Source organism: Oncorhynchus keta, chromosome 9, assembly GCF_023373465.1.
Source record: "Oncorhynchus keta strain PuntledgeMale-10-30-2019 chromosome 9, Oket_V2, whole genome shotgun sequence".
Taxonomy (NCBI): domain Eukaryota; kingdom Metazoa; phylum Chordata; class Actinopteri; order Salmoniformes; family Salmonidae; genus Oncorhynchus; species Oncorhynchus keta.
The window spans coordinates 4,172,868-4,184,704 of record NC_068429.1 but is presented as its reverse complement, the minus strand read 5'-3'; the positions used below and the strand labels follow the sequence as shown (position 1 = coordinate 4,184,704).

The following is an 11,837-nucleotide window of genomic DNA, read 5'->3' as shown; positions in this document are numbered from 1 at the left end:
AAACAATACATTCTCGATTGTTTTTAAAGGAAAAAATGCATCAGAAAAGAGAGAAGAAGGATAGGATAAACTGTCTCTGAGGGGGAAATTGTCACCTTCTGTTATCATCATTCTCTCTTTAAAAGTATCTCTTCACATTGAAGGTGGCTCTGTGATGTTGTTCATAATATCTCTGTTCATAATATCTCTGTTCATAATACGTCTGTTCATAATATCTCTGTTCATAATATCTCTGTTCATAATATGTCTGTTCATAATATCTCTGTTCATAATATCTCTGTTCATAATATGTCTGTTCATAATATGTCTGTTCATAATATCTGTCATGCCTTGGTCATTGTATCTTGTGTTTTTGTTATATGTTTGGGTAGGCCAGGGTGTGACATGGGTTTTATATGTTGTATTTCGTATTGGGGTTTGTATTAATTGGGAGTGTGTATTATTAGGGGTGTGTCTAGTTAGGCTTGGCTGCCTGAGGCGATTCCTAATTGGAGTCAGCTGATTCTCGTTGTCTCGGATTGGGAACCGTATTTAGGTAGCCTGAGTGCGCGTTGTATTTCGTGGGTGATTGTACCTGTCTCTGTGTTAGTCACCAGATAGGCTGTATTAGTTTCACTCGTTTGTTGTTTTCTTCTTCAGTTATTTCATGTGCAGCATTTTCTTCATTAAAAGTCATGAGTAACCTACACGCTGCATTTCGGTCTGACTCTCTACAAACAACAGACGAAGTTCATTATCAATATCTCTGTTCATAATATCTCTGTTCATAATATGTCTGTTCATAATATGTCTGCTCATAATATCTCTGTTCATAATATCTCTGTTCATAATATCTCTGTTCATAATATCTCTGTTCATAATATCTCTGTTCATAATATCTCTGTTCATAATATCTCTGTTCATAATATCTCTGTTCATAATATCTCTGTTCATAATATCTCTGTTCATAATATCTCTGTTCATAATATCTCTGTTCATAATATCTCTGTTCATAATATCTCTGTTCATAATATCTCTGTTCATAATATCTCTGTTCATAATATGTCTGTTCATAATATCTCTGTTCATAATATCTCTGTTCATAATATCTCTGTTCATAATATCTCTGTTCATAATATGTCTGTTCATAATATCTCTGTTCATAATATCTCTGTTCATAATATCTCTGTTCATAATATCTCTGTTCATAATATGTCTGTTCATAATATGTCTGTTCATAATATCTCTGTTCATAATATCTCTGTTCATAATATCTCTGTTCATAATATCTCTGTTCATAATATGTCTGTTCATAATATCTCTGTTCATAATATCTCTGTTCATAATATGTCTGTGATGAAAATGCAGAATGTTTAATCGATTTGATTCTTATCCAGATATTAAAGAGGACTTTGGTGTTATATTTAACAAGGCAGTAAAGGCAATAATAGTCTAAATCTGTTCTGATACAAATGTATTTGTTTATTTTCACGTTGGTTGCCGAGGGAGGCTACTAAACACACACTCCACAGACCAGGGGGTCGGCAAACCCGTGGCTCCTGAGCTTTATGCAGCTTTTCACCCTCCCCCTCACGACTTCCTGGTTATTTTTAGACCCCCCTTAGGCGCCGGATAGTCAAAGTGTTCCTCATTTATTAGAACCATTTCATTTCATGTGCCTGAAAGTACAAACTCCGCCTGCCGGCGGTCCCTGAGTGCAAAATCAAGTGCACCTATGGGCCTACTGCAGGGCCAATCAAATCACTGTGTCTGCAGCTTCCACCAGCCCACATGGAAGTTGACCCTTTTGTGAGATTTCAAAACTTATCACTAGAGAACAGCTGTCAACAAATACAGCCGAGAGCTGCTGTTTTTACGAGCGAATTCATGTTTAAGATTTTATTCATTTTATGTCAACCCTTTTATGAGCCTTAAAAACTCCTTATCCAGCCTTTCCACTTCCCAACATAGTGTTATTATTATCATCTGGTGTCCTTTTCAAATAAATATCAAGGAATATTTTCACGTTCTCTTGTAATAGGAGCAGCAGCTTGAATTGGTGCATGAGGCTGAAGTAATGAAGAGCCACTAGAGTTTCTCCCGTCGTCTGGTAGACAGTGGTTTTTTGGTCGAACCAGAGGGAGGAGGAAGAGCTGAGGGATGATGAGAAGGAGCCTCTCTGCAACGAAAAACAAATATGTAACATCTCTGCTGTAGCCTGCTGTATGTTCACTTTAATTCTCCCCTCTCGTCTTCACCCAATACTAGATTCCTTGGTAATTGGAGCCGACTGCTATCTGGGGTGTTGAATATCAGATATTGACTCTATTAGGCATGAAAATGGCTCACATTTGTTTTTTTGTGCGGCATCCCTCAAAAAAAACGTTTTCTTGTTATTTTTTATTTTATTTATTTTTTTTAACCAAAATTACTTCAAGTCATAAAGGTTGCCAACCCCTGAAGGTTGCCGACCCCCTAAAGGTTGCCGACCCCTAAAGGTTGCTGACCCCCTAAAGGTTGCTGACCCCCTAAAGGTTGCCGACCCCTAAAGGTTGCCGACCCCTAAAGGTTGCCGACCCCTAAAGGTTGCCGACCCCTAAAGGTTGCCGACCCCTAAGGTTGCCGACCCCTAAAGGTTGCCGACCCCCTAAAGGTTGCCGACCCCTAAAGGTTGCCGACCCCTAAAGGTTGCCGACCCCTAAAGGTTGCCGACCCCTAAAGGTTGCCGACCCCTAAAGGTTGCCGACCCCTAAAGGTTGCCGACCCCCTAAAGGTTGCCGACCCCTAAAGGTTGCCGACCCCCCTAAAGGTTGCCGACCCCTAAAGGTTGCCGACCCCCTAAAGGTTGCCGACCCCTAAAGGTTGCCGACCCCTAAAGGTTGCCGACCCCTGCCTAGACACTACTTGTCATTGGTTCTACTCCTTGTTCTTCTTCTTCTTTTTTACCCCCTGCATCCGTTCATTTAGACAGGTGGAATCCCGATGAAAAAAAATGAATGTTATTTACAAGGGATCCCTGAGTACAATAATAAAATGTCAACAAAACTTCAACAATAGACAATACATACAATAATGATTTTCCTTCCAGGCGGAGACAACGATGAGGCTTCCAGCTGCATCTCAACGTTAGAGCGCTCTCTAGCTGACAGGAGGGCGACGCGTACCAAGCTGTTGATCCCCATGGACTCTCAGCCTTGCAACACCAGTAAGTTAACAACACAGACTGACTCCACTGAGCTCAGATCAGAGATGTGGCTGGCAGGATGCAGACTCCTGAGATGACAGGCCCTCTAACGGGAAGGTAGACTCATCTCCTGGATCAGTTATTACTGAACAAACAGTCTAATCTGGATTGTAGACTGAACATAGACAGTCTAATCTGGATTGTAGAATGAACATAGACAGACAGTCTCATCTGGATTGTAGAATGAGCAGGTCTGGAGGGAGGCTACGGTTGTTGGATTCTGATTAGTTGAACCTTATTCCTGGTTGGTCGTGATTGGTCTCTCTGACCACACTGTCCATTTGTGAGCACCCATCAGACAGCACGTTCCCATCCGGCACAACGACTAGCATCCTGAAAAGTGACAGGGGACTCGCTGTGTCTACAGGGTACAAACCCATTGTGTTATACCTGAGACCCTAGTGGGCATGCTCAGTAGTTACCTACCTGAACCCCAGTGGGCATACTCAGTAGTTACCTACCTGAACCCTAGTGGGCATGCTCAGTAGTTACCTACCTGAACCCTAGTGGGCATGCTCAGTAGTTACCTACCTGAACCCCAGTGGGCATGCTCAGTAGTTACCTACCTGAACCCCAGTGGGCATGCTCAGTAGTTACCTACCTGAACCCTAGTGGGCATGCTCAGTAGTTACCTACCTGAACCCTAGTGGGCATGCTCAGTAGTTACCTACCTGAACCCTAGTGGGCATGCTCAGTAGTTACCTACCTGAACCCTAGTGGGCATGCTCAGTAGTTACCTACCTGAACCCCAGTGGGCATGCTCAGTAGTTACCTACCTGAACCCCAGTGGGCATGCTCAGTAGTTACCTACCTGAACCCTAGTGGGCATGCTCAGTAGTTACCTACCTGAACCCTAGTGGGCATGCTCAGTAGTTACCTACCTGAACCCCAGTGGGCATGCTCAGTAGTTACCTACCTGAACCCTAGTGGGCATGCTCAGTAGTTACCTACCTGAACCCTAGTGGGCATGCTCAGTAGTTACCTACCTGAACCCTAGTGGGCATGCTCAGTAGTTACCTACCTGAACCCTAGTGGGCATGCTCAGTAGTTACCTACCTGAACCCCAGTGGGCATGCTCAGTAGTTACCTACCTGAACCCCAGTGGGCATGCTCAGTAGTTACCTACCTGAACCCTAGTGGGCATGCTCAGTAGTTACCTACCTGAACCCCAGTGGGCATGCTCAGTAGTTACCTACCTGAACCCCAGTGGGCATGCTCAGTAGTTACCTACCTGAACCCTAGTGGGCATGCCCATCACACTCCTGATAGCCGTTGCACAGCATGGGATCACCACACACACACACACACACACACACACACACACACACACACACACACACACACACACACACACACACACACACACACACACACACACGCACGCACACGCACACACACACACACACACACACGCACGCACACACACACACACACACACACACACACTGTGGTCTCTCACTCACACTGCAGGGTACTGCAGGTGTCTCACGTCCCTTCCACCATCAAGGATCTTCTAAGGGACCAGAACAGGGACACATTTCAGTTGGCTTCGTTCTCCCAGGGGTTCTTGTGAGAATAATTGTCTGGATTGTTTGATTATGAAAGATGCCGATGATTATTCCTGTTGATCTATATACTGTAGATGGCATATATCCACTCTGTCCGTGCTTTAAGCAGACCCTCATCAGGGCAGCTCGTTAATTACTGTGCAGTAATGTGTATCGAACACATTGTTTGTTGTTAAAAGAGAGAGAGGCCAAAGGAGGAGGTTACAGATGTGGGTTTTTAACATCGTCCTGAATGCTGACGCAGCACCACCGCCAACGTTGTGACGTTAGATGTATTAGCCAAGGATGAAGGAATGTCGTAAGCACATCGTAATTAGACCGCAGTTCAGACAGAAACGCATCGTAATTAGACCACAGTTCAGACAGAAACGCATCGTAATTAGACCACAGTTCAGACAGAAACACATCGTAATTAGACCGCAGTTCAGACAGAAACACATCGTGATTAGACCGCAGTTCAGACAGAAACACATCGTAATTAGACCGCAGTTCAGACAGAAACACATCGTGATTAGACCGCAGTTCAGACAGAAACGCATCGTAATTAGACCACAGTTCAGACAGAAACACATCGTAATTAGACCACAGTTCAGACAGAAACGCATCGTAATTAGACCACAGTTCAGACAGAAACGCATCGTAATTAGACCGCAGTTCAGACAGAAACACATCGTAATTAGACCACAGTTCAGACAGAAACACATCGTGATTAGACCACAGTTCAGACAGAAACGCATCGTAATTAGACCGCAGTTCAGACAGAAACGCATCGTAATTAGACCACAGTTCAGACAGAAACACATCGTAATTAGACCACAGTTCAGACAGAAACACATCGTAATTAGACCGCAGTTCAGACAGAAACGCATCGTAATTAGACCACAGTTCAGACAGAAACGCATCGTAATTAGACCACAGTTCAGACAGAAACACATCGTAATTAGACCACAGTTCAGACAGAAACACATCGTGATTAGACCGCAGTTCAGACAGAAACACATCGTGATTAGACCGCAGTTCAGACAGAAACGCATCGTAATTAGACCGCAGTTCAGACAGAAACGCATCGTAATTAGACCGCAGTTCAGACAGAAACACATCGTAATTAGACCACAGTTCAGACAGAAACACATCGTAATTAGACCACAGTTCAGACAGAAACACATCGTAATTAGACCACAGTTCAGACAGAAACACATCGTAATTAGACCACAGTTCAGACAGAAACGCATCGTAATTAGACCACAGTTCAGACAGAAACACATCGTAATTAGACCACAGTTCAGACAGAAACACATCGTAATTAGACCACAGTTCAGACAGAAACACATCGTAATTAGACCACAGTTCAGACAGAAACGCATCGTAATTAGACCACAGTTCAGACAGAAACACATCGTAATTAGACCACAGTTCAGACAGAAACGCATCGTAATTAGACCACAGTTCAGACAGAAACGCATCGTAATTAGACCACAGTTCAGACAGAAACACATCGTAATTAGACCACAGTTCAGACAGAAACGAAACAGTTCAGACAGAAACGCATCGTAATTAGACCACAGTTCAGACAGAAACGCATCGTAATTAGACCACAGTTCAGACAGAAACGCATCGTAATTAGACCACAGTTCAGACAGAAACGCATCGTAATTAGACCGCAGTTCAGACAGAAACGCATCGTAATTAGACCACAGTTCAGACAGAAACGCATCGTAATTAGACCACAGTTCAGACAGAAACACATCGTAATTAGACCGCAGTTCAGACAGAAACGCATCGTAATTAGACCACAGTTCAGACAGAAACGCATCGTAATTAGACCACAGTTCAGACAGAAACACATCGTAATTAGACCACAGTTCAGACAGAAACACATCGTAATTAGACCGCAGTTCAGACAGAAACACATCGTAATTAGACCGCAGTTCAGACAGAAACACATCGTAATTAGACCACAGTTCAGACAGAAACACATCGTAATTAGACCACAGTTCAGACAGAAACGCATCGTAATTAGACCACAGTTCAGACAGAAACGCATCGTAATTAGACCGCAGTTCAGACAGAAACACATCGTAATTAGACCACAGTTCAGACAGAAACGCATCGTAATTAGACCACAGTTCAGACAGAAACACATCGTAATTAGACCGCAGTTCAGACAGAAACGCATCGTAATTAGACCACAGTTCAGACAGAAACGCATCGTAATTAGACCGCAGTTCAGACAGAAACGCATCGTAATTAGACCGCAGTTCAGACAGAAACGCATCGTAATTAGAATGTTGACATAACACAAGTGACATCAATTAATCTCACTAATATCATTTGGATTAATTGGATTAATCATCTGGGATTGACTCTGTAGACCCATTTAATCCTAATCTCATAATCTGATAATCAACTCAGATTATGACCTCTTCTCATCAGAAAGATGAGGTTGCAGCAGTAAAACAGTGAGAGTCTCAGTAGTCAGGACTACAGTGCAGTGAGAGTAGTCTCAGTAGTCTCAGGAGTCTCAGTAGTCAGGACTACAGTACAGTGAGAGTAGTCTCAGTAGTCAGGACTACAGTACAGTGAGAGTAGTCTCAGTAGTCAGGTCTACAGTACAGTGAGAGTAGTCTCAGTAGTCAGGACTACAGTACAGTGAGAGTAGTCTCAGTAGTCAGGTCTACAGTACAGTGAGAGTAGTCTCAGTAGTCAGTACTACAGTACAGTCAGAGTAGTCTCAGTAGTCAGGACGACAGTGCAGTGAGAGTAGTCTCGGTAGTCAGGACTACAGTACAGTGAGAGTAGTCTCAGTAGTCTCAGTAGTCAGGACGACAGTGCAGTGAGAGTAGTCTCAGTAGTCAGGACTGCAGTACAGTGAGAGTAGTCTCAGTAGTCAGGACTACAGTGCAGTGAGAGTAGTCTCAGTAGTCAGGACTGCAGTACAGTGAGAGTAGTCTCAGTAGTCAGTACTACAGTACAGTCAGAGTAGTCTCAGTAGTCAGGACGACAGTACAGTGAGAGTAGTCTCAGTAGTCAGGACTACAGTACAGTGAGAGTAGTCTCAGTAGTCAGGACGACAGTACAGTGAGAGTAGTCTCAGTAGTCAGGACTACAGTACAGTGAGAGTAGTCTCAGTAGTCTCAGTAGTCAGGACGACAGTACAGTGAGAGTAGTCTCAGTAGTCTCAGTAGTCTCAGTAGTCTCAGTAGTCAGGACTACAGTACAGTGAGAGTAGTCTCAGTAGTCAGGACTACAGTACAGTGAGAGTAGTCTCAGTAGTCTCAGTAGTCAGGACGACAGTACAGTGAGAGTAGTCTCAGTAGTCTCAGTAGTCTCAGTAGTCAGGATGACAGTACAGTGAGAGTAGTCTCAGTAGTCAGGACTACAGTACAGTCAGAGTAGTCTCAGTAGTCAGGACGACAGTACAGTGAGAGTAGTCTCAGTAGTCAGGACGACAGTACAGTGAGAGTAGTCTCAGTAGTCAGGACGACAGTACAGTGAGAGTAGTCTCAGTAGTCAGGACGACAGTACAGTGAGAGTAGTCTCAGTAGTCAGGACGACAGTACAGTGAGAGTAGTCTCAGTAGTCAGGACGACAGTACAGTGAGAGTAGTCTCAGTAGTCAGTACTACAGTACAGTGAGAGTAGTCTCAGTAGTCAGGACGACAGTACAGTGAGAGTAGTCTCAGTAGTCTCAGTAGTCAGTACTACAGTACAGTGAGAGTAGTCTCAGTAGTCAGGACTACAGTACAGTGAGAGTAGTCTCAGTAGTCAGGACTACAGTACAGTGAGAGTAGTCTCAGTAGTCAGGACTACAGTACAGTGAGAGTAGTCTCAGTAGTCAGTACTACAGTACAGTGAGAGTAGTCTCAGTAGTCAGGACGACAGTACAGTGAGAGTAGTCTCAGTAGTCTCAGTAGTCAGTACTACAGTACAGTGAGAGTAGTCTCAGTAGTCAGTACTACAGTACAGTGAGAGTAGTCTCAGTAGTCAGGACGACAGTACAGTGGGAGTAGTCTCAGTAGTCTCAGTAGTCAGGACTACAGTACAGTGAGAGTAGTCTCAGTAGTCTCAGCAGTCAGGACTACAGTACAGTGAGAGTAGTCTCAGTAGTCTCAGTAGTCAGTACTACAGTACAGTGAGAGTAGTCTCAGTAGTCTCAGCAGTCAGTACTACAGTACAGTGAGAGTAGTCTCAGTAGTCTCAGCAGTCAGGACTACAGTACAGTGAGAGTAGTCTCAGTAGTCTCAGCAGTCAGGACGACAGTACAGTGAACTCCTGTGTAATGGAAGTCACATTGACAGCATAATGAAAGCTGCTCCGGATGCTGCGAGGTACAGATGGATCCTATTGTGATAGACTCTAGAAGTGATAGATGGGAGAAAGATCTCTCTCACACACACACACACACACACACACACACACACACACACACACACACACACACACACACACACACACACACACACACACACACACACACACACACACGTGCACACACACAAACACACCAGACAATTATTTCTCCCCTCCAGGTCGGAGACAGTTTAAGAGATAGTGATCTCTCTCTGTGTGGAGTACCCTGGGCGTTTTAACAGCAAAGCACCCTCCTCCATCCCACTCTCCCTCCTCTCTCTCCCTCCTCTCTCCCTCCTCCATCCCACTCTCCCTCCTCTCTCCCTCCTCTCTCCCTCCTCCATCCCACTCTCCCTCCTCTCTCTCCCTCCTCCATCCCACTCTCCCTCCTCTCTCCCTCCTCCATCCCACTCTCCCTCCTCTCTCTCCCTCCTCTATCCCACTCTCCCTCCTCTCTCCCTCCTCCATCCCACTCTCCCTCCTCTCTCCCTCCTCCATCCCACTCTCCCTCCTCTCTCCCTCCTCCATCCCACTCTCCCTCCTCTCTCCCTCCTCCATCCCACTCTCCCTCTCTCTCCCTCCTCCATCCCACTCTCCCTCCTCTCTCCCTCCTCTCTACCTCCTCCATCCCACTCTCCCTCCTCTCTCCCTCCTCTCTACCTCCTCCATCCCACTCTCCCTCCTCTCTCCCTCCTCCATCCCACTCTCCCTCCTCTCTCCCTCCTCCATCCCACTCTCCCTCCTCTCTTCCCTCTTCTTGAAGCCCTCAGGGCTCTTTTCAAGGTCAAGGCTCAGTCAGTCACTAGTTCTCCAGTATTTTTCATCTGTCTGTCTGTCTGTCTGTCTGTCTGTCTGTCTGTCTGTCTGTCTGTCTGTCTGTCTGTCTGCCTGTCTGCCTGCCTGCCTGCCTGCCTGCCTGCCTGTCTAATTCCATGTTGGGAACAGCCTTGCATAAATGGAAATCATTAAAAAAAAAAAGTTTTTCAGCTAAAATGAGGCCAGGCCTGTATCAGTCCGTCTTTAGATGATGTAGGGTTGTGTTTAGTATCTCTCTTCCTGTAGGGTTGTGTTTAGTATCTCTCTTACTGTAGGGTTGTGTTTAGTATCTCTCTACCTGTAGGGTTGTGTTTAGTATCTCTCTACCTGTAGGGTTGTGTTTAGTATCTCTCTACCTGTAGGGTTGTGTTTAGTATCTCTCTACCTGTAGGGTTGTGTTTAGTATCTCTCTTCCTGTAGGGTTGTGTTTAGTATCTCTCTACCTGTAGGGTTGTGTTTAGTATCTCTCTACCTGTAGGGTTGTGTTTAGTATCTCTCTACCTGTAGGGTTGTGTTTAGTATCTCTCTACCTGTAGGGTTGTGTTTAGTATCTCTCTTACTGTAGGGTTGTGTTTAGTATCTCTCTTCAATAAGAACCTCCCCGAATTCTGTGTTTATAGGAAGTCAGTTCGCCATTCAGAGTACACAACACTACTTTGTCGCTAATTGATCCTAAAATGTCGCTAATTGATCCTATAATGATCCTATAATGTCGCTAATTGATCCTATAATGTCGCTAATTGATTCTATAATGCCGCTAATTGATTCTATAATGTCACTAATTGATTCCTTAATGTCGTTAATTGATCCTATTATGTCGCTAATTGATTATATAATGTCGCAAATTGATTATATAATGTCGCTAATTGATTCCTTAATGTCGTTAATTGATTCCTTAATGTCGTTAATTGATCCTATAATGTGGCTAATTGATTATATAGTGTCACTAATTGATTCCTTAATGTCGTTAATTGATTCCTTAATGTCGCTAATTGATTTAATGTTGCTACTTGATCCTATAAACTGTACTGTAAGTTACTTTGGATAAAACAGTTTTACTAGGGGCTAGATGACCTAGAAATGTTTTCCTGTTTTAGTCTAAACGGTGGCTGTTGTTTACCTGTTTTCATTTGTGTCCCAAAATGGGACGAACCGGGTGTCATTTCCAATACTCACTATATTTATATGGTTATTTTAACCCTGTTGTTTAAGAGAGAGATGTCATTATGTTTCCTGTCTCTCCTCCCCTCTACCCAGCTGTTGTCAGTGCCATCCCAGTGCCAACCCTGGAGGGTAACCAGTACCCTGGCATTCTGTCCTCGCCCACCTGCGGGTACAGCCATGGTACTTTGACCACTCACCCCAAGTTCACCCTGAGACCGATGCCCTTCCCCAGCCTCACCGTGGACCGCAGCTACACAGCAAGTGGAAGTCAGTACCATTTACAGTCATTCTGTATGTCAATCTCTCTTCTCTATCTCTCTCTCTCTGTTATACTGTTTATCTATCTCTCTCTCTCTCGCTCTCTCGCTCTCTCTCCTCTCTCTCTTCACTCTCTCCTCTCTCTCTCTCTCTCTCTCTCTTCTCTCTCCTCTCTCTCTCTCCTCTCTCTCTACTCACTCTCTCCTCTCTCTCTCTCTCTCTTCACTCAGTCCTCTCTCTCTCTCTCTCTCTCTCTCTCGCTGTTTCTCTCCTCTCTCTATTTCTCTCTCTCTCTCTCTCTTCTCTCTTCTCTCTCTCTCTCTTTCTTCTCTTTGCTCTCTCTACTCTCTCTCTCTCTCTCTTTATTTCTCTCTCTCTCCCTGTCCTCTCTCTCTCCCTCTCTCTCTCCTCTGGACCGCTCTCTCTCCTCCTCTATTTCTCTCTCTCTCTCTCTCTCTC

General features: G+C 44.5%; 1 protein-coding gene across 1 annotated transcript in view; it reads left to right on the top strand.

The window, feature by feature from the left end:
• The window catches only part of LOC118380388 (netrin receptor DCC-like), a 689,822-nt gene that overhangs the window by 611,948 nt on the left and 66,037 nt on the right, over positions 1-11,837 (top strand). Inside the window, exons 25-26 of the mRNA XM_052526014.1 lie at positions 3,068-3,184; positions 11,214-11,387. Coding sequence (XP_052381974.1) covers positions 3,068-3,184; positions 11,214-11,387 — 291 coding nt within the window. The remainder of the gene's footprint in view (positions 1-3,067; positions 3,185-11,213; positions 11,388-11,837) is intronic.